At 41.3% G+C, this 25,720-nt stretch overlaps 1 protein-coding gene across 1 annotated transcript; it reads left to right on the top strand.

The window, feature by feature from the left end:
* The first annotated feature begins 5 nt into the window (after nucleotides 1-5).
* On the top strand, nucleotides 6-24,403 carry treh (trehalase (brush-border membrane glycoprotein)). The gene is given in 16 exon segments (XM_074640445.1): nucleotides 6-241; nucleotides 1,954-2,054; nucleotides 2,130-2,277; nucleotides 2,354-2,441; nucleotides 3,691-3,791; nucleotides 3,956-4,048; nucleotides 9,060-9,176; nucleotides 12,761-12,883; nucleotides 12,978-13,027; nucleotides 13,695-13,895; nucleotides 14,000-14,217; nucleotides 15,442-15,553; nucleotides 18,904-19,016; nucleotides 19,110-19,163; nucleotides 19,533-19,628; nucleotides 19,630-24,403. Coding segments are annotated over 16 exon segments (1,740 nt in total). The 5' UTR covers nucleotides 6-158; the 3' UTR covers nucleotides 19,672-24,403.
* The last annotated feature ends 1,317 nt before the right edge of the window (nucleotides 24,404-25,720 follow it).

The following is a 25,720-nucleotide window of genomic DNA, read 5'->3' as shown; positions in this document are numbered from 1 at the left end:
TGTTGTCCTTGGCAACCACTGTCCTGTTAAACCTCTCTTCCACAGCTAGGTGTCAGCATGTTGCTGCGGTTCTGTCTTTATGTAAACTCTGATCTAGAGGAAGTTCTCAGACCAAACACAGACTTGTATTCTGCTGTCAATTCACTTTAGAGCTCAAGATGCATAGGTTGGTGCTATTTTGCTTTTCATCAGTGGCTCTTTCCACCTGTGTAAAGAGTGCTTTTCCACCACCGTGTGACAGGTAAGATAAATGACTTAAAAAGGCTTGTGTGTATAACATAAACTGTATTTAGACCACTTCCTGTTCTTTAACTTGATTCTAAAAGAAAGTTCCTGTTAATGTATGGCTGTAAAACCGATCAGTTAATCTAAAACATGTCTCCTTTTTAATTTCACTTTGCCACCAAAAGTAACTGTTTAGTTTAGATCAGTGTTTCTCAACGGGGGCGGTACCACATTAATTCCTCCCGAGGATACACGGTGAACGCCATGTTATCACCGTGGTTACACATTGACAGGGATTTCCGCTGTCGGACTTCCAGTGAACGCAACTTAGCGTCGAGCAGCCAGCCACACACAGCCCTCCCGTTTCCCCCGGGAGACTCCCGTTTCTGAACAGTTTGTAGTCCCTACTGTTTCCACCCGGACGACAACGGAGCTACAACAACTGTTGTTTCTCAGTGGAAGAGAGCAGTCTGCTGACGACACAGCTCAGTTTGAGCTCATGTTTAAGCTGAGCTCTCCTCAGCGAGCAGCGGCCGGAGTTCAGCTCTGCTCAGTGCAGTGAAAAGCCGTCGCGGCGCCAGCTGTTAGAAATAACGTGTTTCAGAGGTCAATGGTGACGTCATCACGTTGTGTTTGAAAGGACCTTCAGTGAGTGAGAGAAGCCAGTTCCCTGCACTCATCCTCAGCTGGTCTTCTGACCACCCCCACCTCACATCTTAGCACCCATGGGTGCTCCATTTGATTTGTTGGGGCCAAGTAAATTTTGGTGGGTAAATTATTATTATTAATAATAATAATAATAATAATAATAATAATATTAGGAGAGAGCATTGGAGAGAACGAAGAGAAGGAAAATACTCAAGCAGGAGCAAAGATAAATTAAAAACTGATGAATATTAGTTTATGCCAGAGATTCACACGCCAAGTTCACACCAGAGGAGAGAATTATTCAGTTTTCTTTCCTGGGAGTTAAAGGTCAAATTAAAAGTTTAACAATAAATTGTTGTTGTAGTGTACTTATTATTTTGTTATTTTCACTCTTTTAAAGTCACCAGAATGCAGGAAACAGAGTCTCTGAGACTCTAATGTTTCTGGGGGAGGACCCTCTCACCCCCCCCGCTTTGGTTATGAAATCCTCCCATTTTTTTAAGGTCTCAAAGTTGGCAAGTATGCCGTTATAGCATTCATATCTCTTCTATTCACATGCTTTTTTAATGATAAAACACAGAAGAAGAAAAATAACAATATTATAAGAATATAATAAATACATAATATTAATCAACATTAATATTTAGGAAGACAATTAGCCTACATTTTATTTGGTGGGTGTGGTAAGGGACCTGGATAATGGATAGGGGGGGCACTAGCCCAAAAAGGTTGAGAACCACTGATTTAAATCCTTGAATATTCTCAAAAAGAAATTGCACTCTGATGTCAGAAATGCAGTTATTTTGTGAGCTTTGAGCTTTCTTTGTTCCTGTTTCTGGGGTAACATCAGCCTTCTGCTGCTGCTGAACCCCTGGAGGGCTGCTGTTTTCTGTAAATGTTCACTCCACCATCTACTGCAGCTATTCTATCCTTTAAGTTGTCAGCAGACCTTTGCCCTCACCTGCTGATATGATTTTATTGCTTCCCTTCAGGACTCTAAAAATATGTATTTGTATTTATGTTCTTATGTCATAGCATAATGTCTGTTAAATAATCCACAACTCTACAAATGAATTTCAGTGAGATATACTGCAATGGGCCCATCTTGCATCAGGTACAGAAAGCTAAACTCTTTGATGGGAGCAAGTACTTTGTTGACATGACGCTGAGGGAAACTCCTGGTAAGTCAACAGTCAGTAAATAATCTTTTTTTATTTCATAATACTTTTTTTGCAGCCCATGTCTTTTTCCCGCAGATGTTGTTTTGTCCGCTTTTCGCAACCTTTCAAATGAATCTCCCAACGCGACCATCCCGCCCGCCAAACTGCACGAGTTCCTCAGCACTTACTTTGAGAAACCGGGGACCGAGTTTGAGTCATGGACGCCACCAGACTGGCATGACAAGTGAGAACCGGTTATTACAGGACTCGTGCTCAGATGTGTGTTTGCCTGGTTGATGTGAGTTAATTCTTGTTTGCAGGCCAAAGTTCCTGGCAGGAATAGCTGACCATGAACTACGTATCTGGGCTGAAAAGATCCATAATCTGTGGAAGTCTCTCGGTAGAAAGGTGATGTTGAGTAGAGCTCAGATGATTGGTTGATTAGTCGATCGGTCTAACTTTAACAGTTTGGTAATTGAGCAATATATTTTTTTTTTTGCAAAAATGCAAAAAAAAAAAAAATCTTTGTTTCTCCAATTATTTTTGAATAGGTGAAATTGGGCTTTAGGAAATCGATATTCGCTATTTTCTGATGATTTGTAGAACAAATGATTAAAGGGACTGTATGTTAATATTTCTTTTTGTTGGTCGTAACCTGACCTAAAAAATGAGACTTTCCGCAACTTTCTGGGTTTCCTCTATGAACCTGTAGACTGCTTTTAAAGCAGCAGTGGGTAGAATTGGAGCAAATATGATTAAAAAAAATATTTTTATAAAATAGTCACTATATCCCGACAGTAGCGCATGAGACAGGTAGTCTGAAAAAAAAATCATGTGACTCTGTCCTCCGGTGCTCCTCATGGCATCTGCAAGATTTCACAGATCAAAGGAAAACAACCAATCAGAGCCGAGCTGGAGCCTTGCCGTCTCTGAGCAGCTGTCAATCACTCACGGACTACGGTCAAACGGTCAAACTAGGCAGCGCTGATCAAATATGAATCAATATTCTGTTACTGTAATGCCTATTTCCTGACTAAAATGTTTACTGTTTAGCTGTCGAATGAGAAAGTTTGAGACCCGGCAGCCATGTTGAGATCAGTTGAGGAAATACCAAGCATCGCCCACCAGCCGGAGCAAACTTTCTCATTTTACAGCTAAACAGTACACTACAAGATGTTTCTGAAAACATTTGAGGAGAGAAATAGGCATTACAGTAACAGAATATTGATTCATATTTGATCAGCGCTGACTAGTTTGACCGTTTGATCAGTTTGTGAGTGATTGACAGCTGCCTCCGTTGAATGAACAGCTAATGAACGCTCTCTCTCTCTCTGAAATGACCTGTGTTCTAGATTTTTTTAAAGCCTGAAAACAGAGCCATGAGGAGGAGCAGAAGTCTAGTTATCTCTCAGAACACTTAAATTACAATATGCTTTGCCCAATGATGCCAAAAGCATTCTGCCTTGCCCCTGCTTTAACTGCCACAGATGTCACTGTTAACAAGCAATTTCTGATTCTAACATAGAGCCCATTTAATTGCAAAAATATCTCCGATTCATCAATCATGAGAAATCTCGTTGCAGCCCTAATAAATAGGTTGAATCATCCACGTACGTGAGTCCAAAGATTTTAAATAAAAAAATGATTTCTCCTCCAGATCGGTGCTGGTGTTAAAGATCACCCAGAGCTCTACTCGCAGATATACACCCCTCATCCTATTGTTGTGCCAGGGGGGCGCTTCAGGGAGCTCTACTATTGGTGAGTGAATGATGAAGCCTGTCTCTCAGCTGTCTGTCTGAGAGTGAAACCTCACCAGGTCAGAGCGAGGAGAGATCACAACCAGACCCAGCCAGGGGTCTCTGCTGAGAGCCCACCTGGGTGCCATGTACTAGACAGTGACGTGAGCTGCTCTGTGCCAACAGGGACTCCTACTGGGTCATCAACGGGCTCCTGCTGTCAGAGATGACAGACACGGCCCGCGGGATGATTCAAAACTTCCTCTATCTCGTCAACAGGTAAGCCTTAAAACACCTTTTGTTTCAATCTGTTCCGTTCTTCACTAACCATACAGACTGGACGGTTAAAGCATTACAGTTGCTTACTTGTGACTTTATTCAGTACGACAGTCCACATGTTAATTCAGCTCCAGCTAGCGTTACTTTGTCTGTGTCACACTCTAACAGTTCCCCGGAACAACAACAACTAGCAACCAACAATCCTATTGTTACATCTTTTCTTTTTTTCTTTGAAGTAAAGTCTCTTACTCAAACTCAGTGACCAATATTATAATTAAACAAAAAATGTAGATTCTCAACATCAGTAAGAATATTAACTATTAATGCCACTATCACTTGGAAACAAATAAAATTATCCTCTCTGGGGTACTGTGACACTTAAACGTTATCTTTACAGATATACATAACCAAACATTGTAACAAAATAAACTGTGCATATACATTACAATTTTCTTCTTTTTTTTTTTTTTTTCTTCAGTAGCTTAACACTCCTTAACATCGTAACAAAACAAACAGCAGATATCACATTTTAAACATTACTCCTTTCTCAGAGGCCTTGCCAGAGTCCAGAAACCCTGCTTTCCTCACTGAGTAAAGTCTCTCAGGTAGTGAGGTCTGGTAACCTGACGACCTGACCTGGTAGTGACAGGGTGTTGGTGACCTGACCCCGCTCTACCACTACCGCTTTTGGTGTGTGTACCACAGTCCCGGTTTGTGTCGGTGTGGAGGTTGTATCATGGTTGCGTCTGAGGTGCCGACGATTTCTTCTCAGAACACCACCTGACTCCAGTTTCACCTCATAAGATCTATGGCTTACAGGTTTCATCACCTTCGCCGCTCTCCAGACCTTATGTGGCTCGAAAGGCTGAACTCTCACACTGTCCCCTTTTTTCAGAGAGTCCATGTCTTTTGCAGTGCGGTTGTAGTATTTCTCTTGTCGCTGTCTATTGTGTATCAGTCCATGTGCGTTGTCTGTTATCTCTGGCTCCAACAGAGTGTCCCTGGTAGGGAGCAGAGTCCTTGTCCTCCTATTCAGAAGTCTCTGTGCCGGGCTTGTGTTGAGACCTTGGCTCGGTGTGTTGCGATGGTCCAGCATAGCCAAGTATGGATCTTGTCCCGCAGCCTTTGCTTTCAGCATGAGACGCTTGGCTGTTTTCACTGCCGACTCAGCTTTCCCATTGCTCTGAGCATATCCCGGCGAGGATGTCCTGTGTTCAAATTCCCACATCTGGCTGAATTGCTGAAACTCCTGAGATGCGTATTGAGGGCCATTATCTGAGATAACAACATCTGGTATCCCATATCGTGCAAAATGGGCCTTTAGCTTCCTGATTACTGTACTACTCTTTGTGTCTGGTAGATAATCTATCTCCCAAAAGTTGGAATAGTAATCTACTGTTATCAAGTAGTCCTTGTTATTAAAGAAAAACAAATCGGTACCCACCTTGGCCCAGTCATGTCATGAGGGTGTAATGTCTCTCTTTGTTGCTTTGGGTCTACTGACCTGCATACATTGCACTTGGAGATGAAAGTCTTTATGTACTCATTCATTCCTTGCCAATATACACATTCCCTTGCTCTCCTGAGACATCCTTCAACTCCCAGATGAGAAGAGTGGACACGATGAGTGATGTCAGCTCTGAGTGCATCCGGTATCACTGCTCTCTCACCTCTGAACACTATGCCATCCTGGAAACTCAGTTCATCCTGGAATGAGTGGTAGTGCTGGATGTCTGTTGGAATGTCATTTTTGTTCTGTGGCCACCCTGTCAGAATCCACTTTGTCACCATCTGTAACTTTGTGTCCTCTTTTGTAGCAGATCGGATGGAGCTCAGTCTCTCAGCAGAGATAGGCAGGTAGTTAACCATGTTCACAGTCTCTAACTCTGTCTCAGTGTCTCCCTTAGGACTCTCTGGTAAGTATGCCCTACTCAGTGTGTCTGCTAGCAACATATCTCGGCCTGGCACATAGACCACGTTGATATCGTACTTTTGCAGCCTGAGTAGCATCCTCTGCAGTCGCTTTGGTGCACTAAGAAGTGGTTTCCTGTGAATATTCTCCAGCGGCTTATGGTCACTCTGTACCGTCACCTGTCTACCATAGGTATACTGATGAAACTTTTCCATCCCAAATACTATCGCCAAACATTCTTTCTCTATTTGGGCATAGCCCCTCTCAGTGGGTGTAAGTGCCCTACTACCAAATGCTATTGGCTTACCCCCTTGTGTCAGGGCGGCTCCCAGTCCTGTTTCCGACGCATCACACTGTAGCGTCAACTCCTCTTCCTGGTTGTAGTATTTCAGAACAGGCGTATTGGCTATTTTGTCTTTCAGCCTCTGAAACGCTGCCTCCTGTATGTCAGTCCATTCCCACATGTTCTCTTTGTGTGTCAGTTGTCTCAAGATCTCACAATCATCTGACAGATGATCACAGAATTTTGACAGGTAGTTCACCATACCAACCAGTCTCTGTATCCCTTTAACATCTGTCGGCCTCGGCATCTCCTTGATTGCTCGTACTTTCTCTGGGTCAATCCGCAGTCCCTCAGCTGTCAGTAGGTGCCCAATATACGATACTTCCTGTTGTCTTAGTTTCAACTTGTCTCCGTTTAGTTTGATATTTCGCTCTCTGCACCTGATAAGCAAGCATCTGAGTTTCTCGTCGTGATCCTTGCCTGCCTCCTCCTGTGTCGCTCCTTCCCCCGTGACCAACACATCATCTGCAATGATGTGTATTCCAGGTAAGCCTTCCAGCGCTTGCATGAGCTTCCTCTGGAAGACCTCTGGTGCTGGGCTAATTCCCATCGGCATTCTCAGCCAACGGAACCGGCCAAATGGGGTGGCGAATGTGGTGAGGTAGCTTGACTCTTCCTTTAATTTCACGTGCCAGAAGCCGTGCTTTACATCACAGACTGTGAATACTTTAGCCTTTGATAACTCTGGGAGGATGTCATCAATTGTAGGAAGGGGAAAATGGCTCCTTTTGAGTGCCCGATTCAGTGGTTTTGGATCTATGCAGATCCGCGGTTTCCCGTTCGGCTTTGCCACTGAGACCATACTGCTTATCCAGTCTGTGCTCCGTTCCACTGGTGCAATGATCCCTCTTTTCTCCAGATCCTTGAGTTCCTCTTTAAGGGGTGCCATCATCGAAACTGGCACTCTCCTTTTTGGCAGTTTTACTGGTGGCACACTGTTGTCTATTTCAATGCTATATTCACCCTCCAAACATCCATCACCGGTGAATACATCTCCAAACTCACTTTTGATTTTCTCCATCGTCATGTGTTCGTCACTTTTTTCCTCATTTGTTACAGGACCCAGTTGTTTTTTCACGATGCTGTCAATGGCCAGGATATTCTCATACTGTACTTTAATTAACTTCATGGCCTCACTGGCCTTCCTGCCCAGTAAAGGAGTCCTGCTGTTCTGGTCCACCACTTGAAACTCCAGTCTGTACAGTTTGTTGTTTCTGGGGTTTCTGATCTTGACCTTACATTTACCAAGCGGACATAACCTGGTCTTATTATACATCACAAGCACTTTCTCTGTGTGCTCTAGCTGTGTGTCTGGATTTAGCAGATGTACTGGGATGATGTTGCAGGTGGCTCCACAGTCTATCTGGAAGTTAACCAGTGTTTTGTCCATCATCATTCCTGCAAAGAGTTGCTGTCCTTGACTATGTCTCTCTTTCACTTGGTTTATTGTCTCATTGTCCCCATATACTTCTGATATGGTCATAATGTCCTCACATGTATCTCTGTCATGTTCTGAGACAACATGCACTGCCTTATATTTCCTGCTGTTCTCTGCTCTTGATTTGCACTTTGCAGCAAAATGATCGTCTTTCCCACACTTTTTACACTTCTTTCCAAAAGCTGGGCATTTTGTCTTGTTTCTCTCATGTGTTTTACCACAAAACTTACAGCAGATTTCATTGTCTTTGCTTTTCTCTCCTGCGTATTTAAGTGCATGTACTTCCTCCACTGTCAGTCCTTGCAGTGTTTTGCTGTTCTCCCTTGACAGCTCGGCAGCTCTGCAAATTTTCAGGCACTTGTCCAGTGTCAGATTCTCCTCTCTGAGTAATCTCTCCCTCATAGCAGAGCTACTTGTGCCACACACAATTCGATCTCTTATTAGTGTGTCTTTAATGTCTCCTAAGTTACAACTACTGGCCAACACTCTCAAGTCCGTGACATATTTGTCGATGTTTTCTGCTAATCCTTGGTTCCGCACGAAGAATCTGTATCTCAACAGTCTCGTTAACTTTTGGATTACAGTGTCCGTCAAATAGCGCCATCATTGAACTCACTGTTCTCCTCGCCGACGTGTTATCGCTCGCCAGCGTGTCCAGGAGCTCTCTTCCACTCTCTCCGATGAGGTAATAAAACGGCTTGACTTTTGTACTTTCCTCAGCATCGGGCATGGTAAGGTCCATGTACAGTGAAAACTCCTCCTTCCAACTCTTCCATATCTTTGCAAGGTTGTTGGAGTCCAAAATCAGTATTGACGGAGGTTTCAGTCCTTCCATCTCGACGTCAGCTATTTTTCTCCGCTCACCGTTGCCGTGTTCGGTTAGCCTCTTCAATGCTAATCAGCTAGCCAGCAGCACTTATCTTCATTTAACGGCTACTAAACTTTAGCACCGCTGCCACCATGTTTCAATCTGTTCCGTTCTTCACTAACCATACAGACTGGACGGTTAAAGCATTACAGTTACTTACTTGTGACTTTATTCAGTACGACAGTCCACATGTTAATTCAGCTCCAGCTAGCGTTACTTTGTCTGTGTCACACTCTAACAGTTCCCCGGAACAACAACAACTAGGAACCAACAATCCTATTGTTACACCTTTCATGTTTCATAGCGGTCCAGCTCGCTGCAGGTGGTTCAGCAGGCTCATTTTGAATAATAAGTCATTTAGCAGCCTAACTTGTTCATTTGGATATGGAGCTCCCGGGGGGATTTCAAGATTTGTGGAATAAAATATTTTTTTCAATCACTCTGCTACAGATATGGCTTCATTCCAAACGGTGGGCGGATTTACTATGAAAGGCGCAGTCAGCCTCCATTCCTCACTCTAATGGTGGAGAGCTACTATCAAGCAACCAAGGATAAAGAGTTCCTCAGGTGATATTTAGGCCTGAGCTGACGTCCTGCCAGACACATTATCATTCTTCTGATGCCTCGCGTCTCCTTCCAGAATAGAAACATCAAACCTCAGTGCTCGTGTTTGTCTGTGCCGCCGGTGTTTTTGTTTTTCCTAACGTGCTGAATTAGAATGTGACACCCCAACTATTTTTGTATAATTATATTAAGCTGTAGTCGGTAACTTTCAGCAAATCAATGATAAAAAGATTTTTTTTTTATAAAACTGTCACTAAATCCCGACAGTTGCGCATGAGACAGATGATCTGTGAAAAAATCATGTTGCTCTGCCTCCTCTTAGCGCTCCTGATGGCATTTGCTAGATTCCACCACGCCTAAACAAAATCAACCAATCAGAGCAGAGGAGTCTCTACAGCAGCTGCTGGCCAACTCGGATCAAACTGTCAAACTAGGTAGCGCTGCCCAGTGCTTGAAGTGTTGGGTGTGTATCAGCCAGCATCTTATTCCTATTTATTCATTATTTCCTTAAAGGTCCCGTATCATGATCATTTTCAGGTTCATACTTGTATTTTGTGTTTCTACTAGAACATGTTTACATGCTGTAATGTTCAAAAAAAACTTTATTTTCCTCATACTGTCGGCTTGAATATGCCTGCATTTACCCTCTGTCTTAAAGGCTCCGTTTTAGTGCATTTAGACGGAATTGTGACGAAATTGCAACAGAATTGCGTTGCTAGGCAACAGTTTGGGTCCATGTGTACTTCCTGTCAGCTGATGACATTCACATACACTGCAACCAGGAATAAACTTGGACACATTTAGAATGTTTACGTTTAAATCTGTGTAAAGGGTCTAAATATTGTGTATTTGTGACATCACAAATGGACAGAAATCCTGACAGCTTGTTTCTGAATACGGACTATGTGTGTTTCTCTGTGGATTGAGCGTTTCGATACTTTCACAGTATTTATATTGGACTTAAGCCTGCTTTATAATAAAAAAATATATATTTTTATAATATGGGACCTTTAAGCATTATTTTATTATCACAGCCTTCGTCTGAACATTTAAAGGTCACCTATTATGCAAAATGCACTTTTCCATGTCTTTTAAACATCAATATCTGTCCCCAGTGTGTCTACAAGTCACCATAGTATCATAAAAGACCATCCTCTCTCTTTTTCTCCTGCTCCGTTTGTCCGGAAATGGGTGTCGAAACAACGCTGCGCAGCTTTTCTTTTCTTCTGACGTCATTTGAGAATTAGCCATATAAGGGTTTCCTGGTCGAACCAGAGCAGAACCTTCAGTAGCTGACCCCGCCCCACAGCGCGTCACTGTCTCTCCTCCTCAACCGAACTTAAGCAAAGTAGCTCCTACTGTTAGTCTGCAAGAACCAGCAGAACAGGCTTCATGTACTCCCATCATCTAAATATAACGTTCTTTCACAAAGGCTTTATGTAATTACACTGTTCAAACAGATGATATTTATATATTATATATATTTGATGTCATGCATGTAGCAGAGTACAGGTAGTAAATAGTGACTTGTAAGCAACACAACACATTTCTGTTTCACAGTCAAACTTTATTTGAGTTGACAGATGACAATATTAATTATTCACAGCATTTGTAATCAGCTCACCTGCAGTTATGTTAACATGGTACAGGAGAAAGTCTTCAGCTCTGGTAAACTATGGTAAGCTAAGCTCCGGTGGTCTGTAGTCATGGTAACACAGAGACAGCTACTACTGTAAATAATATACCATTACTCTGATCTTCCATACATTTATCTTTTAGCAGAAATAATGAACTGACTACTGTTTCACATCTTCTATTTTCCACCCTGATGGTCGCTGTGTTTACACACCGTGTCATAGCGGTAGCATGTAGCTAACCCGTTAGCATGTAGATACATGCTAACGGGTTAGCTACATGCTACCGGGTTAGCTCTGTATCTCCATGTAAACAGAGCCATCTGCTCTCAGCTGTCTGCTCTCCTCTGGGATGATTCTGTCGGTCATTTCTCACAGATGGATCTGTAAAGACAGACGTAAAACAGAGTGTATGTTTACGGTTTACAGAGTTGATGCATGAGGTAAACACTGAGCTAACTAACAGAGATATAAACAGCATTATTTACCTGAGAGAAACCGTCAGGAAAACCTGGAATCTGGACCGCAGATGTTCATCATGTGTCGCCGATTTCTGATCAGATTCCTCCGGTAACGTGCGCTGGGTGAAGTTTCTGGTTTATAAACTTTAAAGTGGTTTATAAACTTTATTCTAGCTGCTCTCTCTCTCTCTCTCTCTCTCTCGCTCTCTCTCTCTCTCTCTCTCTCTCTCTCTCTCTCGCTCTCTCTCTCGCTCTCTCGCTCTCTCTCTCGCTCTCTCTCTCGCTCTCTCTCTCTCTCTCTCTCTCTCTCTCTCTCTCTCTCTCTCTCTGGGAGGAGACAGGCTGTGAATCAGGGGTTTTCAGACAGGCTGAATTAGGCTCTGAGGCAGGCAGACTCAGGCTGCAGTATGAGAAGAATAAAGGTTTTTTTGAACATTGCAGCATGTAAACATGTTCTAGTGCAACATTAAAATACATCTATGAACCTGGAAATGAGCATAATATGAGACCTACAGAGCTACAGACACAGAAATCAGCACTTTTGGAAATGGGCTGAAACAGGTTATAGAGACATGCTGGAATGCATGATCGGATTGTTTTTTTGAAAAAAAAACCTTCAGAGACATGGTTTGGAGGTGTCTGAGACCTATAATAACTAGTTTAAATGGAGTATAATATGTGACCTTTAAGTCTTCTGGAAATGTTTACCCTGTAAAGTCCTATTCTTTAAAGCAAAAGAGTAGATTCAGAAATCTCTTAAATAATGTTTCATTCATTATATTTGTTCACAACTAAAAAAATTTTATGACGAACAGTTCGCTAGTTATTTTACAAAAACGACGTGAACATTGAATTGATAAATTACAGCACCCTCGTTAAATCCCCCCCCTCCCCCCGGCCCGGTGCCGTGCGTCGGCTCGTCCAGATGCTCCTCACATAGTTTTTATGTTCATACGGCTTATGAGGCGCGGCGCAGATACACTGGTGCTAGGCCGTTATGAATCTCCCAGAGAACCTGATATGGATTCGGCCGGCGGGCGGTGCTTGGCTTTGGCAAGATTGTATTCAACATGGCTGCCGGGTCACAAACTTTCTCATTTTACAGCTAAACAGTACATTACAAGATGTTTCTGAAAACATCTGAGGAGAGAAATAGACATTACAGTAACAGAATATTGATTCATATTTGATCAGCGCTGCCTAGTTTCACCGTTTGATCGGAGTTCTTGAGTTTCACAAGTAGTGACTGACAGCTGCTGTAGAGACAGCTCGGCTCTGATTGGTTCTTCTGGCCCGGTGGAAAGTAGTAAATGCCAGTAGGAGTACAGGAGGAGGCAGAGCAGCATGATTTTTTTCCACTGATTATCTGTCTCATGCACTACTGTCAGAATATAGTGACTGTTTTATAAAATATAACTTTGTATCATATTTGCTCCAAGTTACCGACTGCAGCTTTAATGTCTGTCCTGCTGTCTGTACAAACTTGGTTTAGAGCAGCTTTACCAGCTCTGGAGCAGGAGTACCGGTTTTGGATGCAGAACCGCTCTGTGGCTGTGAGAGTAAATGGGTCAGAGCATGTATTGAACCGGTACCATGTGCAGGTGGGCTCGCCCAGGTACGTCTGACATACTGTGAATCTAATAAAAAGATATGTGGGTATTGTAGGGTGTGTCTTCACCTACACTAACCATGTGTTTTCTTCTCTCTAGGCCTGAATCCTACACAGAGGATCTTGAATCAGCTGAAGGACTCTCTGACGGTAATGTGGCTTATTATTAGTGTTCATATTGTTGGTGGCTGAATGAATCCCTCTTTATGAGCATGAGAAATATCAGCGTGCTATGGTTATTTTATTCCATGAGAGAGAAAGAAAAGCTAACGCTGTGGGGTGTTCTGTCCTGGACTAAATGTACTGTAGTTTATAATTGCTCCTCAGCAGAAAAGCTGATTATACTCTCCTTTATTCAAGGATCATCTGTGCAAAAAACAAATTTGTTCTGAAAATTCCTCAGTGCCATGTTTTAATGAATATATTCATTCTTTCATATCGCTGCTGAACAATTTGACCGTTAATTTTAAGAAAAGCTGTTTGAAGGAAAAATACTCGTTTGCTAAAATGTTATTTTTTTTCTGCCAGCAAAAATGTGTTTGCTCAAATTTCTGAAGATTTATCCCTTATATGTAAGAAGAATATATCGTTATTTTCTTAACAAGAAATAGTCAAGGTCATCAAGATATTTCCTCCTCCTTGGAGGAGACATTTTTTTTTTGTCTCTTTGAAAAACTGAAACAAACATGTTATTCACAGCCTGCATATTTTCCACATCCAGTTAACAAACAAGACATACATGAATAAGTAGCACATTTTTAGATGCTGATTTGTTGTGGCTCTACTAGTGAATTTATGTTGTTTTTCTTGCCCTCAGTCCGTAAGGAGCAGCTGTGGATGGATCTGAAAGCGGGTGCAGAGTCTGGTTGGGACTTCACATCCCGCTGGTATATAGACGGTGACGGCCACAACAACGGCTCCCTCAGGGACACCAGCACTAGTCACATCCTGCCCACTGACCTCAACGCTCTGCTGTGCCTCAATGAGAGGACTCTCGCTTCATTTCACAGGATACTGGGTGAGTACGCGAGCAGCTTCTGACCTTGGAAGTCACTTTGGCCTGCACGCTGCTTTTAGCTCCTAACTGGTGTTACGTAACGGTGATGTGCTGCTTCCTGACAGGTGATGGTGACTCAGCTGCACTGCATGACCAGGCTGCAGCCCGCAGACTGGAGGCGGTAGAGTCGGTGCTGTGGGATGCTGAGAGGGGAGCCTGGTTCGACTACAATCTGGTGACGCACTCCAAACACTTTGAGTTTTACCCCTCCAACCTGGCACCTGTTTGGGCGCAGTGCTATTCTCGGCCCGAGATGGGAGAGAAGGCAGTACAGTATCTGAAGGTTGGTGAAGATTCTAGGCTTTATTATGCTCTCGATTCACAAATAAATGATGGAGAATGGATCATTTTGTTTATTTTCATCCAAATTACAAGATGCACATTTTCCCCACTTTCCTCTAATGGTATCTAGCTATGCAGATACTGTATGTTTGGTTTTATTTGAGTGGGTTTTGAGATTTGTCTCTCAAATGTCGGCCTCCACCTCAATACAGTAGAGGTGTTTAGAATTTAGATTGAGATCATCCAAGCATTGACTTTCTTTTTTTTTTATAGCAGTTTCTTTACAGGAGTAATCTCCTTTTAAAGGACCAGTGTGTAACATTTCAGGAGATCTATTAGCAGTAATGGAATATAATATTCATAACTATGTTTTCATTAGTGTATAATCACCTGAAACTAAGAATTGTTGTGTTTTCGTTAGCTTAGAATGAGTCCTTCATATCTAAATAGGGAGCGGGTCCTCTTCACATGTCCGCCATGTTTCTACAGTAGCCCAGAACGGACTAACCAAACACAGGCTCTAGAGAGAGCTTTTTACTTTGCCTAAATGTAGGAAAAATAATATTAAAAATAATATAGCCTTTAATTAATTAAACTAAAAATGTGACATAAACTGAGATTTCTGTTTTAATTTGCTTCTTTATTTATTTATCTTTGTATTAATTATCTTATTTATTTACTCTTCTGTTAATTTTTTCCTTTTATTTTGATGTATTTATTTTTATTAATTTATAAATGTGTTTATTTTTGCATGTAGTTTATATTTATTTATTCATTTTATTTATTTTAATATTTATTTTTTAAATGTATGTATTTATTTATGCATGATTTTCCCTTTGCATTTCACCCCTTATTTATTTCCCTAAACTTTATTTCTGTATTCTTTTCTTGTCATCAGAAGGGAATTAATACAAAGTTAAATAAATAATGAAGCAAAACAGAAATATAAATTTGTCACATTTAATCAATAAATGAATGGCTGCATTTATTATTTATATTATTTTTGCTACATTTAATGACATGTTCATTTATTTATTTATTGAGTCATTTATTTATTAATTTTTGATTTTGGCAGATTCCATCCTCTATATAAATCCTCCCTTCTGCTGAGAAGCCCACCTAGTAGGATGCTACATGTGCTTTATGAACTGTGCTCATTTCCTCCAGCAGATGGCGCACACACACTGCACTGGTTTAATCCCTGCATGCTTTTCATGTGATACAGGGGAGTGGTGCTCTCCAGTTCCCCAATGGAGTTCCAACGTCGCTGAGGGAGTCTGGGCAGCAGTGGGATTACCCTAACGCATGGCCTCCTCTGCAGCACATGCTCATCGACGGTAGGTAGCAATAAACTGATCTGCCGCAAAGAGAACGTCTAGAAACCTGTACTGATGATTCACCAATTGTTCAACATGCTGCTCTGCTGTCTTTGCATAATCATTTCTGAAAATACACAGTGGCACAGAGGTTGTAGGGTAGTGCTTTATTTATTACAGCACATGGATGTGAAATGGAACAAAACAGGTTAAACTACTGACCTTCAGGTTAAATTTGAGACCGTTTACGTCCATACACTTAAAGGTGCTCTGTGGAATTTTCTTGAAAACAGTTCTGTTTGTTTAGTGTTACCATAGACTGTACATAAGAAGTGGATGTAGTCACAGTGACGTCATCCATTGGTTTGTGGACTGCCGTTTTGTAGCCTTGAGTTTGTAATTTTTGCCGTCGCCATCTTGGTTTTTTGCAACCAGAAGTTACACAAGAGGGTGGAACTTAGTGCAACCGAACGCTGAATAAGACATTTTTAGGCGACCGGAAAGGTTCTAATTAATTTTCATGAACTGAAAACACACTGTGAAAGGGTTATAATTGTAAGATCAAAACACGGACGACTCCCAGACCGGATAACGCCGTGGTAGCGACCTGTCAATCACAAGACAGCCACGCCCTAAAGCATCCCCTGCTTTATTGTCTATTTGACTCTAAATGGGACCACCATTTACTAAATGAACATCATGCTGTATTGAAAAAGACTTGAAACTAGCGATTGAGACCATAAACTCATGTTTACAATGTTTACTGAGGTAATAAAGCAAGAGAGAAGTAGGCTCATTTTCTCATAGACTTCTATACAATCAGACTTCTTTTAGCAACCAGAGGAGTCGCCCCCTGCTGGATATTAGAAAGAATACAAGTTTAAAGGTCCTTTATTGTAAAAGGTGACATTTTCATGGCTTTTATATTATAAAGCAGGTTTAAGTTCTAATAAATACTGTGAAAGTTTTGAAAGTCAGGATTTCTGTCCATTTGTGATGTCACAAATATACAATATTTAGAACCTTTACACAGATTTAAACATGAACATTCTAAATGTGTCCCAGTTTATTTCCTGTTGCAGTGTATGTGAATAACATCAGCTGACAGGACGTAAACATGGACCCAAGCTGTTGCCTAGCAACGCAATTCTGTTGCAATTCCATTGAAATGTAGTCAAACAGAGCGTTTCAGACAGAGGGTAAATACAGGTATGTTCAAGCAGACAGCATGAGGAAAATAAAGAGTTTTTTTAAACATTAAAGCATGTAAACATGTTCTAGTAGAAACCCAAAATACAAGTATGAACCTGAAAATGAGCACAATATGGGACCTTTAAGGCACTTCAGCATCGGCTTCACTTCTCAGACCCGGAGGTTGCCCACTAGTTGATACTCAATAAAATGCACTGTGCATCACTGAGGTCCAACAAACATATTGAATGTGTCCCCTCATAAAAAGCCAATAAATGAAGCCAATTTCCAGTCCACATGTCGAGGTGTCCTTGGGCAAGATACTGAACCCCAAATTGCTCCCGAAGGCTGTGCTGTTGGTGTTTGAATGTGTGTGAATGATAAGATTAGAATCTGATGAGCAGGTTGGCGCGTTGTATGGCAGCTTCTGCCATCAGTGTATGAATGTGTGTGTGAATATTGACACGTTGCATAAAGCGCAGTGAGTGGTTAGAAGACTAGATAAAAGCGAGTCCATTTACCATCCACATTTGCTTGCAAGCGGTCTTCTTCTTCTTCCCTGCCTTTACTGGCACATTGCTGCATTTCTGAGAATGTCACCGTCATCAGTGGAATAGTATGAAACCATTTGCGGAAATGTATATCACACTATCCACGTGCACATGTCCTTGTGCGCTGTGCACAGTACAAACAAAACACTTGTAAAAACATGGCCCGATGTGCAACTAGTGGTCAACAACTCCACGGGATACTTTTAAAGGGGGACCGAAAGTAATTGGACAAGTTACATAAAGTCATTATATTTAATATTTGACTTCAAATCTGACCACCCACTGGGATCAGCAGACACTTGGTATCTGCCCTGGTGAAGCTCTGCCGGGCCCTCACTGCAGCCAGCTTTACTTGTTGCTTATTTAGTGCGTTTTTTGGCCTTTAGTCTTGTCTGTGTGACACATGATCAGAGTTATTTTCGGCCCTAAAAACTCTTTGGTTGCTTGGTCTGTATGATTATGATCACTATCCTGTAATATATCCTATAATTGGGGGACTATGTATAATTTTTTGTTTCAGAATCAGTATTATTACTGTTATTACATTTTTAATAATACCTTTTTATCGTATTCCCCTTTTTACAGCAATCCCTTCTTATCTTATATGTTTATATCTTATATGTTTTATATATGTAATACCTTATCTTATGTTCTTATCTAAATTTGTTACAACGCCACTAAATTCTTTAATGCATTCAATCTTTCGAAGGTTGTAACGGGCTCAGTTTTAAATCTAGAGTGACTTACTAGCACCATATGAAACTAGAAAACCGAAGGAATCCATCGGTACCAACCATGTCATACTAGCTTTCACTTCCTCGTGATAGGAGGCTAAATAACGTTCCAAACGTATGCCAAATTGTGTCGAGGAAACACTACCATGGCCATTTTCAAAGGGCTCCCTTGACCTCTGATCTCCAGATATGGGAATGAAAATGGGTTCTATGGGTACCCACGAGTCTCCCCTTTACAGACATTCCCACTTTATGATAATCACATGCAGTTTGGGGGCAAGTCATAGTCAAGTCAGCACACTGACACACTGACAGCTGTTGTTGCCTGTTGGGCTGCAGTTTGCCATGTTATGATTTGAGCATATTTTTTATGCTAAATGCAGTACCTGTGAGGGTTTCTGGACAATATCTGTCATTGTTTTGTGTTGTTAATTGATTTTCAGTAATAAATATATACATACATTTGCATAAAGCAGCATATTTGCCCACTCCCATGCTGATAAGAGTATTAAATACTTGATGAATCTCCTTTTAAGGTACATAGTGAACAGATAAAAAATGTGCAATTAATTTGCGATTAGTAGCTACTAACTATGGACAATCATGCGATTAATCACGATTAAATATTTTAATAGATTGACAGCCCTAATTCTTAACTTATGTTTTTATCTTATATGTTTTAATACATTCTTATCTTATATATTATTCTATGTTTTTACCGTATATGATCTTTTTTGTTTTTATTTGAAGCACATTGAGTCTACGCCTGTCGTATGAAATGTGCTCTGTAAATAAAATTTGATCGACTGATATGCATCACCAGCAAGCCTCATGTTAAAAAAAAAAAAAAGACTCTTAGGTTTATTTAATAATTGAAATCTTCTCGTATTTCTAGGTTTATCCAAGCTGCCTTCAGAGGAAGCTAAAGAACTTGCATCCAATTTGGCCCAGCGCTGGATCAAGACAAACTGGTTGGCATACATGAAGTATGGAGCCATGTTTGAAAAGGTGAGTCTTTTAAGGCTTCAGTATGCCGGAGCTGGTGTTGCACAGTGATAACACAGCTGGCTCAGAATGCGCAATTTTCTTCCCCCCTGACAGTATGATGTGAACGGCGATGGCAGACCTGGTGGTGGAGGAGAATATGAAGTTCAGGTATCTCCTTTCATGAGTTGATGGCGTAAAACTAATGTGCTTAAAGTCACACAAGTCTTTCTAATTTCATGCAGAGCCCCGTCAATTCTTTCTACCTCACTTCTGCTTCTTAACTTAAACACATTTGCATGCTCATCATCTACACACTCCTCCTCACTTCTTTGTCATTATCCATCTTCTGTTTTTTTTTTTGCATAATTATCTACCCTGCTGGGTCTTGTTGTCATCTACCTTTCACTTTGGTTTTCTTACTGTTTCCATCAGCACAAATTAGTCACTTGTTTTTTTCTTAGTGTTTTTATCATTGCTGCTTTGCTCAAGTGCTAAATAAAAATGAAAATATGCTCCGCTGTGTTGTCCTCTCTGTAGCTGGGTTTTGGCTGGACCAATAGCGTGGCCCTGCAGCTCCTGGACCAGTATGGGGCGACTCTCACCTCAGGAAGCACATGTGCATCTTCTCTACTTCCTGCTGCCTCTGGTCATCTCAGCCGCCCTGACGCTCCAGTGAATCAGAGGTGCTAAAAGAGCCTGACTGGAGGTTGGGTTTTATTACCTCCGCCAAGGCTGAAGGCCTAGGAAGGAGGTTATGTTTTCACCGGCGTTGGGTTTGTTTGTTGGTTTGTTTGTTTGTCCGTTAGCAGGATTACTCCAAAATTCTGCAAAGAATTTGAATAAAATTTTTTAGATGGGTCAAGTGTGGCACAATGAACAATCCATTAGATTTTGGTGGCGATCGAGATCATGATCAGGATTCAGGAATATTTTTAAGGATTCCGATCAGCCTGAGCATTAAAGGTCCCGTGTCATGCTCATTTTCAGGATCATACTTGTATTTTGTGTTTCTACTAGAACATGTTTACATGCTGTAATGTTAAAAAATGAATGAATATGTATTTACCCTCTGTCTGAAATGCTTCGTTTTAGCACATTTCGATGGAATTGCGATGAAATTGCAACAGAATTGGGTTGCTAGGCAACAGCTTGGGTCCATGTGTACTTCCTGTCAGCTGATGACATTCACATATACTGCAACCAGGAATAAACTGGGACACATTTAGAATGTTTACGTTTAAATCTGTGTAAAGGGTCTAAATATTGTATATTTGTGACATCACAAATGGACATAAATCCTGAAGGCTTGTTTCAAATACAGAGTTTCTGAATACGGACTGTGTGTATTTCTCTGTGGATTAAGCGTTTCGATACTTCCACAGTATTTATATAGAACTTAAAAAAAACATGAAAATCTCACTTTTTTATAATGTGGGACCTTTTAAGACCTCAGAGTACAACACATGTGCAGTGTAGCTGATTACGCGTTGACGCATGACCCCGCCTCCTTCTGAGAGCAGAGAGATACGTGTGGGGATGTTTGTGCGGGAGCTGCTGGCAGAGACAACGTAGTGTAACATTATACAGACATAACAAGGCTGCTGAATGAGAGAAGCATACGCAGATACGTTACATGGAAACACACCGTGTTAATAATAAGCCGACCACCTCACGGTACCGCCAGCTGTGAGCTTGTGGTCTGTTTTTAAAGTCACGCGTTGGCGGAGGCCTGCGCTCTCTGAGTGCAATTCTAGTTATTTCTGGTTTCACCACACTGCGGACTTGACGGACTTCAAACACACTCGAATTGACATTAAAAACTAGAATTGCACTCGGATGCGTTATACCCTGCGGTTTTAATGCTCAGGCTGATCGGAGTTCTTGAAAATATTCTTGAATCTGGATCATGATCCGAATCGCCAGCAAAATCTAATGGATTGTTCATTGTGCCACAGCCCACCCCTCTAAAACATTTCATTCAAATCCATTGCAAACTTTTGGAGTAATCCTACTAACGGACAAACAAACAAACCAACAAACCAACGTCGGTGAAAACATAACCTCCTTCCTAGGCTTTCGGCCTTGGCGGAGGTAATTAGACTAAAATGTGCATATTTAAACAAGATCTGATATTTCTAAATCACACATGATCAGGATCACTTATATTTGTAGAGGGAACAGGATGTGATTATATAAACTAAGAAGTTCTTTGATAAATATTTTAGTATTTACCCTCTGAGGTAAATGATCTCTGGCGATATCCAAAGATGCAGATCATGTCGGCACTTTTGGACTCTCTCCAGTAATACAGGCTGTTAGTGCTCGCTGCTGCTGCTCGGATCACAGCATTAACTTGTCCCAGATATTGAACTGACATTACAAACAGTTATTCACCTAATTCAATTACTAAGTTTATTGCTGCACTGCAGCTTAACTCACTCTGAGGTCTTCTATTTGCATGCAGACTGGAGTCGGAATGTATAATGCTGTTTAAAACATAGCAGTCTTTATTATATCTGACTCCTCAAGATTCTTTTATTCAAATCAACCAAGAAATTTAGATTACAAAGCTGGTATAGTAATCACGTTAACGGTATAATAATATGCAAGAGTTAACTAAAAAACAATGCATAGACTGATACAGAAATAATCCCTCTCAGTCATCACTTGTGCCCCACTAGCAGTGTGTGTCGGTGTCTGTTTCTGCAGAGACACTTCAGCCCTCTGCCTGTATTTTCTGTCTTCTTCTTATTTTGCTTTACTCTGGACGCTTTTTAGTGTGTGCAAACCTTTGGACCCCAGCCAATAACAACTTTCAGGGTGTGTAGCCCATTCAGGTGGACAAATACCACGGCTTTGTCACGCCTCTCGGCTTCTGATACTGAGACACAAGTCCACCTTTACTCTGTTAGATACAAAGTGTCTGTATTTCACAGATCAGAACGGGTTGTGTTATGTGCCTGTGTTCCAGTGATCCCCCCCCCCGCTCCTCTCTGTGCTGTGATAGCAGCTATGATCGGTGTGTGTCTGTAGTTTGACGAGAGCAGCGCTGAGACACAGCCAGCAAACAGAAAGCCTGCATTCATTCAAAATCCGATAACTTGGACCTTCACGCAGAGTTGTGCAGAGTTATTTGTGTGTTTTCAAACGTAACCGCCATGAAACAATCAGAAAATAATGTTTTATTTCTCCGATTCGCTGCTTTGTTCTCATTAACGCCGCTCTCTCTCTTCAGTCACTCTATAGCTCGCTCAGTCATCGCTGCTCTCTCTCCCTCTCGGCTTGTTGAGCTGAGGAGGTGTGACCAACTTTGAATGCGGTGTCTTAACAAACAGGATACGACAACGGTTACATATTATACCTTTAAATATAATGATGAATTTTCCGCACACTGACATCACAGTTATTTTGGTCGTATCCCTTCATCGAATCAAATCAAAATAGTAAACTCATAATAATACAGACACCGAAACAAGCATTAAAAAAGAAGCGTTAGTGGTTTTTCATGAAAATCTTGAGGATTCTAATTTTAAGAATGACAAAGATGATACCTACTTTTTTTCCCCCGTTCTGGGAAATGTGTTTTCTGAAATGTTGCACCGATGGGCCACCCTACTTATACAGTTAAACCCTTTTGAAATGAAAAGAGTCTACTGTGACAATACGGGTAACTGTGTTCTCACTCCAGTTTGAAATCCGGCTCACACCACAGAGCGTGAAAAAGTCAAAGAGCTTGAAAACTTTATGATGGCACCATAAACATTTGATTTTAACTCATAAATAAAAAAGAAACAAAGTCAAGTCAACATTTGTTTTTTACCATTTCTGATTGTTCCAAGCAAGCCGTTCTGTCTTTTCTACTTACATCTCTGGTGAAATGCAGGTCAAGCATGAAATTAAGTCCATATAGATATTCAAATGGTTGTCAAAAAAAAAAGTAATGAGAAATTTGCTTTTTAAAGAAGAAAATGCATCCCTCTCGGCTGTGAAGATATGAGGCCCAAGCGGGGATTTTTACTGCATCTCTCTCTTTAGCATGAGTGCACACAACAGATTGACTATACAACTTAATGGGCAAAAGGCCAATAGGTGCAGCGGTCCGTGCAACCCCAAAGATCACACCCTGGTAATGTGCTATTGTGAGTCTCCATCTACAAGCCATATCATCATCTTTTTTTTTTCTTTATCCCCATGCATAACTGAGACACCCACACAGTAGCAGCCGTGTGTATTATGCTGTGTTTAGAGAGCTTTAAGCAGCATTATGTTTTCAGCCCTTGCTGACAGCGGTAACTCAAGTAGAACCTGCTCCTTTTGATAACTCACACATTACCATGCCGCTTTAGCAGAAATGTGTTGTGCTCAGTTAATGAGATGGAGCTGGAATAAGTTGTCCGGCAGTTAAGTGGCGATGAGGTGAAGCTGCAATGTGTTGGCGTGTACACGTGCGTGTGCCTCTTTTAATTACACAAATCTGAGGACGTTATTCCGAGAAGCACGTTGCATGGGCGGTCCATGAATTGTAAAGCAGCGGTGACAAGTGCATTACATGTTGTTGTGGAAGTAAAAGGTCAGGTTGTCTTGTCCTCACCAGTCATCCAGTGACTGCTGCTACTGCATACAAACTAGCATGCACATAAAAAACTTGTATTAATGCCTCCACGCCGCCGACAGCCTTGGCCGGAGGCATTATGTTTTTGGGTTGTCTGTACGCATGTCCGTCCATCCGTCTGGTCCATTCTCGTGAATGCAATATCTCAGGAATGCCAGAAGTGGAATTCTTCAAATTTGGCATAAATGTCCACTTTGTCTCAAGGATGATCTGATTAGAATTTGGTGGTCAAAGGTCACTGTGACCTCACATCCATCCCATTCTTGTGATATCTCAGGAACATCTGGAGCAGAATTTCTTCGAGTTTGGCACAAACGTCCACTTGGACTCGAGGATGAACTGAATCACATTTGGTGATCAAAGGTCACTGTGGTCACATTTTTGGCCATAGCTCAATAATTCATATGCTAATTGTGTCAATTTCACACAAATATCTAATTGCATAAAATGTTGACATTTTGGATGACATGCATGTAAACTGCATCTTGACTGGTCGGGGGTAGGGATGCACCAATACCGATGCCGGGTCGGATATCGGGCCATTACTGACTCAAATAGCTGGATCAGGTATTGGTGACATTGAGGCCGATCTATTCAATTCAATTCAATTCTGTGTTTATATACTATATACATTATATACTGGCATTTTAATTCCTGTTTCAGTTTTGACCAATTTGTTGCTGCATTAAAAAGGTTTATACTATAGTAATAGTAATTCCTGTTAATTTAGAATTGTTTTTTACCAAGTTGTTGATGTACAATTTATTATTTTATTAAATATCAACTAAGTGAATTTATATCTATGTATTTGTTGCATTTTGTTTTACCAAGTTAAGAAAGTAATGTTTATGTCAAGCCTGATGTTGCCTTACACATAAAAGAATGATCCCAGTCACTTCCACACAGTGAGGCGTAGAGCTTATTAATTATGAAACATTGGTATCAGTACTCTGTATCGGCCGATACCCAAAGTCCAGGTATCGCTATCACTATCGGACTGAAAAAGTTGGACTGGTGCATCCCTACTCATGAATTCACATGGTAATTATGACCATTTCACACAAATGTCTACTGGGATCAAATGTTGATATTTTGGACAGACATGGATGCAAACTACAACTTGACTGGTTGGCGGAGGCGTACAATCACGAGGCGGTGATTCTAGTTTCTTTACAAAGAAACTAGAATCTTCATATTTTAGATTTTTTGGTCTTTACAGGAAAAGAAGATACATTTGAAGTAATGTGGCTAAAGAAAGGAGTCTTTTTTTTTATTCAAGACACTTTCATTTATTCACCTTTAAAAGTGTATATATAGAAATACAATACAAATTCTACATGTATCTCTACAATTCTTCTTTACTGTATGAACCTCTGGCCTTCGATATGTAAAAAAAAAAAAAAAAATACTGCTGTGACTAACGCAGTCCCTGATTTCCATAACGAGAATAAGATGCAGGATTATGCGCAGAAATGTGTGAAATCTTATCAAACCGCTGCGAAAGTGAAAAAAAGGTAGGCGCGTTGGACAATGGAGGTGGATTCATATCTGTGAATGTCTGTGTGGCATGAGCTTCATTACTGCTCCCTGGCTCAGCCTTCACTGGCCCTGCAGCACACATCACAAAGGCTGCTCATTATCTGCTGAGTCCTCCTGGTGCCGCCGAGTCCTGCTCGCTGCTGCAGGAACCCTGATCTCAACTGCCAGGATAATCCTCACCCCACCCCACCCACCGGCATCCCTGTGGTCTGTGAAGACCCACGGTGGGGATGTGCAGGTAGGCTGTCTGTCCTCTGATGATGAATCTTAGCTACCACCATTTAATATGCTCTAATCAATAACTCATTGAGGGATCGTGCCGGTCGTCCTGTGCAATGTATTTCCCTAATGCTGACCGTGGCCTCCACGAAAAATTGGTTTGTCTCCGTCTTAGCAGCTAAATTGTTTGGAAAATAGGCCAACTCCTTGACCTCTAAACTGGAAGGATTGGCTAACTGGAGGCATTATGCGGATAGATATGAGATAGCTTAGCAATATTGATTCAGCACTGTCCGGAGATATCAGGCTTTTTATAATCAATAACTCTTGAGGAATCGTTCCTATAGAATTTCTC

This window comes from Sebastes fasciatus, chromosome 7 (genome assembly GCF_043250625.1).
Source record: "Sebastes fasciatus isolate fSebFas1 chromosome 7, fSebFas1.pri, whole genome shotgun sequence".
NCBI classification, from domain to species: Eukaryota; Metazoa; Chordata; class Actinopteri; order Perciformes; family Sebastidae; genus Sebastes; species Sebastes fasciatus.
Note: the sequence above shows the minus strand (reverse complement) of the source record. Positions and strands in the feature narration are given on the sequence as shown.